Here is a 14,938-nt window from a genome sequence, read left to right as displayed (position 1 = left end):
TGATTTAAAGTGACACAATACTCTGCTGCCAGCAACGGTGGGTTTCACAACGGATGACAGCGGTTCTCCGCTTCGACGATCCTAAGGCAATTGACAGCAACAACAACAACATCCAACATTTCATGGGGGCTTTTAGCTGAAACTCGAAATACGCTCATGAACAGCGGCCGCTCGTTATTATGGGCCGGTGGGGCCAGGAGGGAGAGGAAGACCTCGCAGAGAAATGGCTTGACGGCGGCAAAAAGAGATTTGTGCCAGAAAGATGTGGCCACGACTTGAGCATATTGGCACGAGACAGAGGAAACTAGAAACAAATTACGAAATGTGCAGTGGACACCGACGGGACTGTTTGTCCATGGATCGTGATGATGATAGGGCCATGCCACAGCCGTGAGACACGAAAAAAAGAGGAAAACGAACCCTCGAAACGATGGTGAGCGTGGAGACGGTGACCAAACGGTGGAACGCATCGCCAAGTAGCTCTCGCCCCGACGCAACGCATCACAGGGAGAAACCTCGAGAGTAGCAACTCGGCCACCACCACCGGAGCTGTCGCGTGGCTCACGACACCGCGATATTCAAGTTTAGCCTGTCACGCGCAATCTTGCCGAAAGGGCCGTCCATCGGTCATCGGGGGGGGGGGGGGGGGGGGGGTGCAGGACCAGGGACAAATCCCCCCCAGAACGCCTTTACACTAAACCGGAAGTATTGCATCTGGCACCAAAGTGCAGCCCCCCCCCCCAACGTGCGGGGTCCGGGGCAGTCGTCCAGATTCGCCGTACCCTGGGATGGCTCTGCTAGAGGTACTTCTTCAGAAGAAGATAACCATGATGAACTAGAGGGTGTTCCAGGTGTCTTGTGACTCCCAATTGTGTTTTCCTTCGCATATTCATTTCCGCTTTAAATAAACCTTACTTTAAAAAATATTACGTTTTAGATTATTAAATGTGGATCACAAGACATCTGGACCACCTTGTTGATTTACCCCCCTCCTTCCATCCTCCTTCCCCCGCTCCCCTCTCCCCCACCGCACACTTCTGTGCCCCCCCGTCAGCACGGTGTTTATACATTCACCCACCGGCCGCCACTGCCGATGAACATTCTAAACATCCCGTTTGTGGACACGGCACAATGAGCTTCTCTTGCGTCTGGCTTCACCATCCTGCAACCCGTGCATGCCTCTTCACTCGCGGCAAGGATTCACTGCTGCCGTAGTATAAATTATAATTGTTGTTATCCTTGTTACGATTACGTTCTGCTGTTCGGACGTCTGCATGGAACACCACTCGTGACTATTAATTTGCAAGCGGATCGAGCCTGGGAGCCTCCCCTGCACCTCGCGCCGTCACTCGGAGGGATACAATTTGAACTCAAAGCCGTTGCAAGCTCGTAAATACTTCGACCTGCTAGTCAAAATTATTTTAAAACGTCTCCGTTACGTTTACCTTCATAGGTAAATCGTTTTTTTATACAACTCGGTGCGCTTCAGCGTCCTTTGAACAACCGTGCTAATGTGTTATTTTTTTGTGCTTTGTTTCACTTTGATTTTAATTAGTTTTTTTGTACAAACAAATGAAATAATGCGAATTGTCGTTATGTTCCTGTGTGTAGTTGGGCTTGTCAGTTGAGTGCATTAAATAGGAGGTAGTAAAGCAGAGGCCCCTTTTTATAATTCACGTGAATTGTTTGAACTTGGTTTCCTGTATACTCAGGAGGTGAAGTTCTTGACTGTGGGCTTGAGGTTTGAGCTCGAGGTTATATAATAAAATATATATATTTTTGGGGGGGAATTTCTATCACAAGTCGTGGTGTAAAGCCATACACAGGGCGATCCAATTATATTAATCGGCCACCAAAATAATCTGGAGAAGTGACAGAGAAAAAAAACATTTATTTGTGAGCCCTCTTTGTGTCTCCCACTCGTCCCAGGCCAATTGTTAAATCTTACAACAGTCTCCTCAGATATGGAAGCACCGCGTTCTCAAACGTTCAAGCACCTGGTGAGGAGAGAGTCAGAGGGTTCATTAGAAATCGTATTTGTTTAGGACTCCAAAAAGGGGGTCATGGAAATTACACAAATTACAAAGGTGACTCTCACTGTTGGAGAAGCCCCCTGAGGGTGAATATCCACGTCACGCTTTCACTCCCACACTCGTGGGAAGTGGACAAAGTTCACCGATGCTGTCCTGAGCCAGTGGTGAACATTCCAGATGTAATGGAGGGATCCGTAGGACCTTGCGATGATCTCGACGCAGACCCTGCCCTCCGGCACAGCAATGACTCCTGTTTAATTCACCAATTCACTTCTTCCACCCCATTTGTACATGTGCATTGTAGAAGTACCTATGTATCATGTGTGTGTGTGTATATATGTCATCGTCTCTGTATACTAAACGTATATTTAACAATAAGGTATGCATACAGGTGGACATAATATTACAATAATAATATGTGAAAACACAGTGGATGGGAATGCCAAATATATACTAATTATAACCTGCAAATAGCAGGGCAATGTTGCTATTGAGAAATTTGTAGTTAAATTTGAACCCTGATGCCGGCACAATGTGGCCTACTGTCCGGTGATTTTTTTGTATGTCCATTGCGAAGCAGACGACGCATAGCAAGATTTATTAGTGTGGTTATTAAACAAGCAGTATTAATCAGGGCAGCCACCGGATTCGAACCGTGAACCTGTGCACCGAGCGGCGAATGCGCTACCACGAGGCCATGGCGCACCGCGTGTGTCTGTGTTCAATGGGTGGTTTACATTTTTTTGGGGAATGGGATATATAAGTTGTATACTTATGCACGCACTCTCAGGAACCTGGGATTCAGCTTTGTCTTTCAATAGCGACCCCCATCCCCTACGTATGGGCGTGGGAAGTTGCCGTTGTTAGGTTGGTGTTCATTTCAGGCCTCACGCTCGCAACATTTTATCCACCACTCAATACGACTGCACTTATAAATGTATACCTAAGCGTACTGTGCACTTAATTGGTTTCACAGTATGAGTTACATTGCATTTTTATGAATATTTTTGTTTCTTTTTAAATCCTTTATATTAAGTTCGCTTGCTTGCTTGCGTGCTTGCTTGCTTACGACCGTGCAAATCTTTCGGTCGTTTTTTAACCCACTTCCCGTGATCCAATCGAGCTGACATTTTCCACACAGACTCGTTGTGTGTCACAATAAATTTTCGTGAAAATTTTTTTCCAAAACGTTACACTGTTTAGGGAAAACAAATTCAATATTTAATTACCAATTGTTTAATACTGGCAGACAATCATCTGACCCATAGGTGGCAGCCATCTCAAGCCAGAGGACGAGAAGACTCTAGCCGCCACGCATATAAAGGATTTATAGTGAAAAACTTTGTTTTTACGGGTTTACTTGTTACGTTTCAAATGACTAACACATTTTTTTAATGGCCGTTTCGTTCATTTCAAGGTATTTGGCATCCATATACAAATGTGTGCTGGATACAGTCACATTTGAAATTGTGATTGAAAACATTACTTGTGTGCCGATTGTTCAAAGTTGACGTGCCATTGTATTGAGGGATTTCTGCTTCTGTGTGGTGTTATCCTGGCGAGGTCTGGGCTGTGTTGTTTGTTGTTTGTGTTGCCTTGCCCAATCTTGGTATAATCGGACTTATTTAAAAATGTTGGCATTTATCATTTATTCATATTTAATTACTTGATTGCCATTTTCGATATTTTTGCACTCCTATCGTTTCTTTTGGTATTGTTTGCTTGTTGTAACTCGTTGGACATCTGTGGGTAACAAAAACGAGCTTCATAGCTCATCGGATTCCTCATCCTGCGGTCTAAAGATTCTAACTTTCCCCCGACGGCGTTCAATGGGTCTTCTGAAATCGGCGCTGCTCGCAAAGTTCGCGCCCAGTCGAGTTTCTCGTTTGAGCCTCTCTGGTCACGCGGCCCCCCGTCAAATCCCCCCCCCACCCACCCGCCCCCCCACCCGCCCCACCACCTCCCCACAAATTCCCTGCTTCTGCGAGACGGATATCGGCAGTTGGGTTTTGTTCCAGGAGCATCAGTTGGACGAGAGGGACGCCCGGAGGTTTCGGATGAAAATCGCCGAGCTGGGCTCCGTCGTGCGCAAGCTGGAGGATCGGAACACGCTGCTCTCGGACGAACGCAACGAATTGGTGAGGAGGCGCTTCCACGCACGCGGCACCGCACTCACAAAGGGGGGCCGTCCATAAATGACGTCACACACCTGGGTGGGGGGGGGGGTCAGACATTTGTGACGAAGTGTGACGAGGAGGGTGGGGGGGGGTTGAGAAATGTGACGTCACATCAAAATGCGCAACTTTAAATAAATATAGACAACACGTTCTACTTAATTAAATACACTTTTTAATAAATCTCTCCTACAACATCAGAGTGCAGCGCCACATTAAATACTCACTACAATGACAATAGTTTAAAGCGATTTGAAGCACGTTTTATTTTGGGGGGGGGGGGCAGAGCTTTGTGACGTCATATTTGAGGGGGGGGGGTCTGACTTTTGGTGACGCCGTGTGACGAGGGGGGGGGGGTCAAAAATCGTCCAAAATCGCGTGACGTCATTTATGGACGGCCCCTAAATGCATGAAACGTTGACGTAACATCTATATCATAGTAATATCGGGTATAATAATATAACTACGAATATCAATTTTATTTTACCAGGTAAGGCCCACTGACCTATATAGGTAATTTTTTTAGAAGCGACCTGGCCACACACGTTCGCTCGACGAAGTGGCTTATCGCGTGGAAATGTATAGCAGCCAAATACTCTAAAAAGCGCGTTGATTCTAAATGTGGAGGGGACAAACCCGGAGGGCCCGGAAAGAGATCCACACGACCAGAGATCGGGTTGTTATTATTGACAGGCACGCCTACTCTCGTGGTAGTGCCTTACGCCGATGATCCCCTGCACCAAGCGAGCCTATATCAACGTTACATACCGTGTGAGAAATTGAGCCTTGCTGATGATCGATGACACAGTGCTGCTGCGTTGGTAATTATTGAAACCCATGTGATGACGTTCCCTTACGTCATTGGCTGCACGTGACTGTGAAGGAAGCGGCCATTTAAATCGTCGGTCTCACGATGCTCTGTCACGTGCTGTTTGGTGATTGTCATCTCTGTTTTTATTGTTTTTCCTACGCACCTCCGATTCACGTGGTTGTCTATGGTGCAAAAGAAGTTCAACATATATACATCTGTGTTGGGAGTTGTGAGACAATGGTGGAAATTCCATATTTCTATGGCAGGTGCTCATTTGACTGACCTTAGAGGGATTCGTAACGTATATCTCAAATAAATTTGAGCTCACGGTTTCAACTTACGACTTGGGAGACTGTTGATGTACTGAGCTGTACCTGAGCTGTACCTAAGCTTAAAAAAACATTAGGTGGGCTGATCATGATTGTATATTTTAATGTTTAGACAGTTCGCCTGGTTTTGAGATGTAGTTGTATGTCGACGCTATGTAAATCCTAATGCATATGTACTATTTCCACCCTAATTGAGTGTTAGCGTTCACTGTTCAACATTTTTTTTGCAGAATAGTTTAGCATTTTTTGGGAAGAATACGCTTTGTTGTCACTTGTCAGCTCTGAGCAATGCAGAGCGGTGGTGAGAGGCTCGAAATGCAAGGGGATACATTAACGAGGTCGTTTGCATTCAGAATCAGAAGTCTATTTCCCTGGATAAGCCCTTTTAGCTACACAGCCCTTTTCCAAGCGCGACTTCAGCCCTGCAAGACAACAGCGGCAGCAAAGTGCTTACATATCATAAATTATACATGCTTAAACAAAAAAAAAGTTAATTATAGACAATGTCTTAAACGTAAACATGTTAACAGTTATCTACGTTGACGCTTGATGCTTTGTCATCTCAATCGGGAGTCTGTTCAACTTTTTTTTATATCGTAAAGCTCGTGAAAATTGGGTTCAAGGTATCACATCTTCACGCGTAAATACATTGACTTGCTCTGCATTGCACATCGGGAGATGAATATGACTTTCGTGAAGACGCGGTCCGTAAATTAGCACCGCTGCAAATGAAGCAGGGTTAGATGGGATTACACCGGGCTCTCCTGATTGGCTGTCACTAATCGCCAAGTCAATATATTTTAATTTATTTTTTTATTCCGTGGCATGATCTGACGATGCATCCCCTCGGCAGGCAGAGCTTTCACTAATGATTTCGGATTAGATGTATTCAGTTTGGCTGATGTCCTTGAGCCCTGGTGACATTTCCTGTAGGAGACTGACTTGATGGCTGAAACAATTAATAAATCAGCTCAATCAGGGAGCAGCGGTTATTGTTTGTGATTCGTGAATCGCTGCTCGCTGAATTAAATTAGGACCTTAGAAAGCAAAAACAACATTAGCTGTCGCAAGAAATCGTGGCAATTTCAGTGAATTTGGGATTGAGAAAATTAAGAATTAAAATGTGTGCCATGTCACAAAAACCCATGCATAACATTCATGATGAAGGATTTTGGGTTAGATTGTGTAAATATGAATGTGTCGTTAACCCATCACCGCCTGACACAGCCAATTGGTGAGGTTTGTCACGTGAAAAAAATGTGCCAATTCACTACTACTGTAGCACATGGGCGTGATGGAGAGTAAACCCACAACATTTACAATTTGAGTACGACGTTTCGCTGGTGATTCCAACCAGAATTCTAGCAAATCGCCTGATGAACCTGTTTGTAATCACCAGCGAAACGTTGTACTCAAATTGTAAATGTTGTGGGTTTACTCTCCATCGCATCCTTGTGCTGAAGTAGTCACTAATTGGTACGTTTTGTTCACGTGACAATCTTACTAACTGGCTGTGTCGGGTGGTGGAGGGTTAATGACACATATTTGCGCGATTTAACACAAAACATTATTATGAACACTATTGGCCGCGAAAGCCTACGTGTTAAATTGACTAACCATGCACAACAGTTGTAATGAACGTTTTAATGGAAACCCAATTTACTCTTTGACATTAGCGTTACTTTGGATACAATTCACGGACTAGAGTCAATGTGATGCACCGATATATTGAATGAAAAATAGCCAATGAATCGCCCACAACAAGTGACAGCACAAAACTTGGCTTCGGTCTGGTCGCTATTATTTTAATATCTGTCGATTGAAATTGCCATCACTTAATATCCATGTTTGCACTCGTTTTCCCAGATGTGTTGTGCGATAATGAGGGACATTGTATCTCCAAACGTACAGCTCAGAATACTGATGCGTGCCATTGATTTGCGATAAAATCCCACCTGGATAAAACAATCTCATACTGCCCGCGCCCAAGAACATTTACACTGAATTCCTGATCTAATTAAATGCTGGTATAGACATCTTCATTTTTCGAGGAAAATATGATTACATTATTATAGACACTCTTTGCCGCCTAGAGAAACATGTTTATTCAAGATATGCCTGCCTCTAAATGTTTCATTTTCTAGAACATATTATGTACTATAATAATGTATCAATTTATATCGGGTTATCGCCCGTGATGAACCAATGGACTTCTGTAATTAGGGAATAATGTACGATGGGGGCTTTTGAAAAACTGCCTTTGATAATGAAAAGCAACATAGTCATGTGTCTGAGAGGAAATTACGAACTTTACCCTCTGTGGCGTCTACATCATGAACACGGAAACAGACAAAGAAAAATAGAACAAAAGCAGCAAAGGGTGCAAAGAAGCATGGATAGATGCCGGCTTAGGAGAGAAAGAGGAACACATGGTTCGATATTGGAATAGTGTCCCAGAGAGTATCATAATTATGGATACAATTTAACGTTTCCAATAACGTTATTTCAATCCTCATTCTTAATTATATATCTGTTAGACTTTTTTTTAAGTGTGTGTTTAAATATATGCAGTTTGTTTGTTGTTAAAGTGCCAAGTCAAGACATATCAATAGTCTGTGGTCTCCGGTTGCCTGGGTGAAACGTGGGGCCATGTCCTTGCCAAATCTCGACCCAGCCTGGCTCAACGACCCAATCAACAAACAGGAAACAAACATAAGTCATGAACATTGTATTGGCCATTAAAGTAAGTGGGCTTGGGCAAGACATATTGCCAGAAGGGTTGAACTACAGGAGAGAACATGGCAAAGAGGACAACCACCATGGATGTGGAGCCATGAGATCAGTACATGTGCTGGCAATCGCCAAGGTCTTATACGTCACGAGCAAACTCACAGGAACCCTACTCAACACATTCCTGCGGAGGGAGCTGGTAGGAACGTTGGGCTGCTCGGTCAATGGCCAGGGTCAACGGCGGCGTGGTGTATTCCGCAAATATGGCCGACTGTGAGGGCGGGCACAAGCCGGCGTGTGTAGGTTAAACGTTGAGTTTTATAAGGGCACTACGGGGTGACCAACCCCTCCCCACCCAGCCCCACCCTCCCCACCCTCCCCACCCAGCTCCACCCTCCCGTCCCCACCCAGCCCCTCCCCACCCTCCCCTCCCCAACCAGCCCCACCCTCCCCACCCAGCCCCTCCCCATCCTCCCCTCTCCACCCAGCCCCACCCCTCCCATTTTTGGATTCACGACGGACGGACGGACACAATCCCCTGTGGGCTGGTGGAACCAGGTGGTTCCTACCAGTAATAACCATTCATAAGATGCCGAAGGATCACCGACTCCAAACGCAAGGGAGGTCATCATCCTAGGAGATGGACAACGTGATGATGACATGTGCAGGAGTGAGATGTATTATGCAATTGCAGGACCGTGAGGGATGGTGCTGGCATGAAGAGGCCTTCACTCACCAGTGGCAATCGAAGAGGGTGACAATTGTGATGATGATGGTGATAGGCCATTACATTAACAACTCATGTACTGCTCAATGATGACGTAAGATTAGGTTTGGTGGAGCATTCCTCCACTTTAGTGCACTGAAGGAGGAGTTGATGCATCGCACAAAGATGGAGCATCATTGACACAGCTCAGCTGTGGGGAACGAGGTGTCTCGAGGAGGCAGTGCAGCCGTTTATTTTTGACTTTATATTGTAGAGTTTTTAGGAATAAACTACTAATTTGTGTGCCTTTTTGCCACCCAAGTTTCTAGACTTTAAAATAAATGAAATCCGTTCATTAGAACCTTCCTGAACAGGTCTTGAGATTGAATCTTTTTTTTCCTGAATAAACATACAGATTTTATTTTTTAAACAAATGAACCATTATTTAGAACACTACGTATGGCTGGCTGAGTGGCACCGTGGTGGATTCTTTGACTTACAATCATCAGGCTGGAAGTTCAAATACCGATTTGCGGTTTGTGTTGCATTTTTCGGTCTCCTCTGTGTGGCCCTCTGAGCTGAGATAACTTTAGCATGGTCGTGAGTTTTACTCTGCTGATTTGTGTGGCTGGGTGGCACCTTAGAATGGGATTCAACTCAGACCGTAATTTTTTTTTATGGTTAGTAACCCAGTAAACGTGTACAATTTGGGCCAACATTTCCCGTTTACTGGGAAATACGGTATAACTTTCTAAGAAGTCAACAATGGTTGCTGTAAAGGTATACTGGCCCTACCATAGGAATGTGGAATTCGCCAGACTGATGTTGGCCCTCCAATGGAGGTGAGCAACGGTCTACTCAGACATGGGGTGACTCGGCTATTTAGGGTGGACGATGAGATTTACTGTGCTGGTTCAGCTTAAAGCATGTTTAGACAAGTAATACATTCAGAAATGCTTGCTTCGTAGCTGTAGAATATGTACGCTGGCCGTATCCTGTGAATGTCTATAATACTGCAATGCTGATTGCAATCATGGAACGCGTGCACTGGCTAGGACTGCCGCCCGCAAAGCTAATAATGCCCTGGTGACATTGAATTCCGCAGGAAATGAGCGCGAGACGCTACAAATCACACTGCGATGTCTCCTCCTGCGATAGGATGTATGAGACTTAATGTTCAATCGATGACAATGACGGCGTTTGCATACTGATACGAGAACACTGCCGCGCTCGTTGATGTAAACCACAGAGCACGCGCGCACGTGTGTGTGTGTACAAGCGTCTGTGTAAGCGCGCGTGTGTGGGTAAACGCGTGTGTGTGTGTGCAATGGGGAGCGGTAGTGTAGTGGTTAGCGTGCTGCACTATGAACCCTCGCTAACAGCACTTGCCCCTACAGTCTGTCAAGGCTATACGGGGGATCTTTATCTTTGTGTGTGCAAGTCGGTGTGTGTGCAAGCATGTCTGTGGAAGCGCGTGTGTGTGCAAGTGCATGTGTGCGCGTGCACTTGTTCTAAGGAGCGGTGGTGGTAGTGGTTAGCGTGCTGCGCTACGAACCCGGCAACTCGAGTTCAATTCCCGCTCACGGCCAACATCAGTGACGATTATCTTAACTGGTCACGGGCCTCCCCTACGTCGACTCAGCCTCAAATGAGTATCAGGTGCGATGTGTAAATGTCGCCGCTAGGGAGACAAAGGCGGCCGGGCGTGGTGCTGTCCACTCACCTGTGCCGTTCTTCATAGGTGATCACGAACAGCGCCTGCCCCAAACAGTCTGTTAAGGTTATACGGGGGAATCTTTGTCTTTTAGTTATTGTTTTAAGAAACCGATTTATTGAAAGGGTCACATAACCAGCAATGAGTGAAATATATAAACGTAAAAATTGCGCAAATCAATTTCAACTTAATTACACCCTGAGCACGATATTTCTTGCGCGTCTTAGTTTCCGTAGTTAATGCAGTCCTTGTACACTGGACCTGAAACTCTGATGGCAGCTGTCGAAACAATGGGAGCAAGTTTCTTAAACTCCCCCTGCCTCTCTCCACCCAGCGGTGTGTGTGGTACACCATGGTTAGTCAATCTGCAGCCCATCTGTGTGCGTGTGCTAGGGTAAAGTGTAGGTACACACCCCTTACACAATACAAGAAACATGTTGTTATTTGGCACCTGCATGGGAGATTTTAACTACCTCGCCTGGTACACAGGAGGTCGTGGGTTCGATCCCAACCCTGAGGCCTGTACATTAGAAGTTTGCGGTGTCTCCACTCCTCGTGTTCGCATGGATATGTCTGCGCGTCCTCCAGCTTTTCCATCCATATTTAGAATCAACACGCGTTTAGAGTACAGTATTTGGCTGCTATAAATGTCCACGTGATAAGCCTCTTCGTCGAGCTTTCATTTGCGGGTGTTACCTGGAAAAATAAAAGTAGCAGCAGACTCAGCCTGAGGATGTCATCAACAGCAGCACCGGGGAGACAAAGGCAGCTCATCGTGCGTGGTGCTGACACCCCACTCCGCTCCTCATTTGCCATGGCAGCCTTAGTAGGTGCTCAATAATAGCAAAGGCCTAGATAGTTAACACAAAGGATCTTTGTATTTCTGTGCGTTGGTACATGTTATTGCCAAATGAATGCAGCGGTGGTGTCGTTGTTATCGCACTGGGTTGCCACCCCAATTGACCGTGTTCGATTCCCGCTCATGGCCCACACCAGTGACGAATGTCTGAACCTGTCCTGGGCCTCCCATAGTTCGACTCAGCGTCAAATGAGTACCTGGTGTGGAGTGTAAACATCACTACTAAGGGAGACAAAGGCGGCCGGGCGTGTTTCTGCCCACACCACCGCCCTAATGCGTCGTGCCAGCAGCCTTAAGGTGTGCTCATGTGCAGGATTATCTTTTCCAGTCTGCAATACTATTGTCCTAAATTCACACTCAGTTTCCTGGGAAAAAAATAATTGACAATTAATTGCCCACAGTGCACAGCAGTAAGGGGTGCACTTCAGGTCATCTCAGCCTTAAATAATGAGAGCCCAGTGCTAAGCTTTAAGGGCACCATGGAGCCCAGGCAGACTTTCAAGTGCCTGTCTTTAATGTACATAATCTTAAAATGTATTCCAAGGGCCCCTCAGGGTCTGTCCGTGTGCGAGCGTATATACAATGGTGGGGGAGCGGTGGCGCAGTGGTTAGCGTGCTGCGCTACGAACCCGGTAACCTGAGTACGATTTTCTGTCATAGTCAACACCAGTGACGTTTATCTGAACAAGTCCTGGGCCTCCCCTAGGTCAGCTAAGCCTCAAATGAGGACAGGACCTGGTGCGCCACTAGGCAGACAAAGGCAGCCAGGCGTGGTGGTGGCCACCCACCCCCTTGTGTACCTTGCCAGCCTTTATAGGTGCTAGCTGAACAGCCCTTGCCCCAACAGTCTGTGGAAGGCTATATGAGGGATATTTGTCTTCATACTGAAACATTCTAGGAGTGTGATGCTGCACGGTGATAGAACAGGATCGGGGAAATGTCACGTGGCCTTTATGGCCCATGGGCTGATTTATTCAATTGTCAAAATTACGAGGTAACAAAAGTTAACCCTTTCCCGTTCCGAGACGTCTGCAAGTTGCGCTGTGGGTGTCCCGTACACCGCTGAATCTTGGAACGCGCAAGCTGCTCGGCGTTAATTGTATTTAAAGAGGCATAGCGCCGCTGTTTTTAAAGACATTGCACTCCCCGCAGAGAATCGTGGCAACACGACCCCACTCTCTGATAGCTGACGCCAGTCTGTGCCACGCGCCCTCCCGCATGGCCCGGTGACGCACGTGTATGTCATCCGAATGAAAGTGAGAGAAACACGGAAGCAGCTGACGATGGGCAGCGACGTATATTGATGCACGTGGTCTCGTCACATCCACGCCGTCCTCCACAATTCTTCTGACACCTTCGTTTGAATAGGGGGAAGATGGCCATTTTTGAAAGGACGTTGAACCGATGTGAGATGCGACTCGGTCACGTGCGATCCACGTATCCCCACTTTGAACCACGCACGCTCTGATTGAATCCTTGAACCGTGGAGCCGATAACTGGCTGTGTATGAGGGACTGGAGCATTAAGATGATATCACCCCCCTCCGCCCTGCCCGTTGGAAGAGTGCCTCGTGAGAGGGTTGATTGCCACGGTGAAGAGAACAGCACGGGCTACAACAACGCGCGGCGTGTGAAGGGGTTGCGAGTTGTGAGAGGGTCGAGAGGGTCGAGAGGGGTCGAACCTCGCTTGCACCCGAAAGAGGCCGATAAAGGGCCATATGAAGTGTCCGGAGCTCCTCTTCTGTCTCAACGGACTGTTCGTGCACACATTGTGGTTGAAATCGGAGCGTCAAGATCCGTGGAAGTTCTTGCTGATCGCGCCCAGGAACATAAACCATCACGCGAACTCCGGTCATCCTCGAAGCAGCGGCTTTTGGCTGGCCATCGAACAAAGACGGTCACTGCAATGCGCTCTCGGATACGCTTCTGGCAGTCGTGTGGAACGCTCTTCCTTCCGATATTAGGAATCCACTGGAGCTATGCCCTTTTAAATCTAGATTTAAAACGCATTTCTTTAGAACGGCTTTGAGTGTTTAGTTTATTGTCCTTCCCCCGTACCTCCGATTGGCACGTTTGGCTACGTACGGTGTGAAAAAAGTTCAACGTACGTACTTACAATGTCCCCCGTAAGCGCGTACGACGTGTGGAATTGTTCTATCGATCGGAGCGTTCGCGACTTTTATCGCCAGTGTGTGTACAGCTTACTGCCGTGCGACAGGCCGCACGCGTGATTAGACAAATGCCCTCCCTGTGCTCGTGTAATGTCGCCCTCCTCATAGGAACTCCCGTGTCAGTTTGAAGCATGAGCACTGTTCCATCATCTGGTTGGAGGTCATGGGTAGGCAATCCTCCGAAGGGGTCAGACCTTTCAAACAGCAATGGGAAAATTGCACTCTTGGCTCAACACTGTACCGCCAATAGAAATGAGAAGTGTCTGATGGTAATGATCTTTTGAAGGGGATTTAACATTCTCGAAGCTTATGTCCTCCAAAATGTAAATAATCATCCATAATACAGTTTTTTTGGGTTAGATCGCGTAAATATAAATGTTGTGTCATTAAACCCTTAGCACCCTCCTCTATGGGTCTGAGTCCTGGACAACATACGCCCATCAAGAACATCAACTAAACACATTCCACCTCCGATGTCTCAGGCGTATCCTCGGTATCAGATGACAAGTTCGCATTCCCAACACCTCAGTCTTCAACTTGGCCAACATGTACACTCTACTCAGTCATAGGCGCCTGAGATGGCTTGGACACGTGTGTCGCATGCAGGATGGCAGAATACCCAAGGATGTCTCGTACGACGAGCTGGCATCAGGCACACGGGTCATTGGTCGCCCAGTCATGCGCTTCAAATATGTCTGTAAACGGGACATGAAGAGTTGCGACATCAACCCAAATGACTGGGACTCAGCTGGCAGCAGGCTGTGAAAACAATCCTCAGGAGAGGCGAGGAGAAAAGACACATTGCTTGGCAGACCAAGAGGGAGTGACGTAAAGAAAAAGCAACAAACACCTCTGGAGCTGCCACCGCATTCACTTGCAATTGTTGTGGCAAGGATTGGCGCTGCAAAACCTACAGCTGACCTCGTAAGGCGCAAAAGAATTGTCTCTCGAGACACAAAGGCCTATGCATGCAAACCCGCCACCACCCGATACAGCCCATTAGTAAATAATGTCACGTGAACAAAACGTGCCAATTCGTTACATGTACAGCACACCGGTGTGCTGGAGCGCAAATCCAGAATCGTGCTTGTTTTGCGCCGAGCCTATCCGCAGACAGCAATGTGAAATCGTCTTCTTTGTTTTCCGTTGAAGGTTAAACATCAGCAACACTGCCGCGTGCTGGCTGCAAGTCAGGCCACTTTAATTGGCGTTGCCGCCTGCAATGTGCGAGTCGGTGCCATGGCGATGTTTTCGTGACCAGATTGTTGCTTGCTTGATTTTTTTCGTCATTCTTCTGCGGGTGTGAACACAAGGGCCGCGTTCATCCGAAAGTGATGCAAGCCCGGTTTTACCCCTACAGTCACCTCCCCAGATAGACAATCATCAAGGACACGGATAGCTGATGCCCTCTG

General features: G+C 46.8%; 1 protein-coding gene across 1 annotated transcript in view; it reads left to right on the top strand.

Moving 5' to 3' along the window:
* Positions 1 to 14,938, top strand: part of LOC144717491 (janus kinase and microtubule-interacting protein 3-like) — a 231,433-nt gene that overhangs the window by 97,292 nt on the left and 119,203 nt on the right. Inside the window, exon 5 of the mRNA XM_078592860.1 lies at positions 4,052 to 4,171. Coding sequence (XP_078448986.1) covers positions 4,052 to 4,171 — 120 coding nt within the window. The remainder of the gene's footprint in view (positions 1 to 4,051; positions 4,172 to 14,938) is intronic.

The sequence above is a fragment of the Lampetra planeri genome, chromosome 4 (assembly GCF_965212315.1).
Source record: "Lampetra planeri chromosome 4, kcLamPlan1.2.h2, whole genome shotgun sequence".
Lineage (NCBI taxonomy): Eukaryota > Metazoa > Chordata > Hyperoartia > Petromyzontiformes > Petromyzontidae > Lampetra > Lampetra planeri.
Note: the sequence above shows the minus strand (reverse complement) of the source record. Positions and strands in the feature narration are given on the sequence as shown.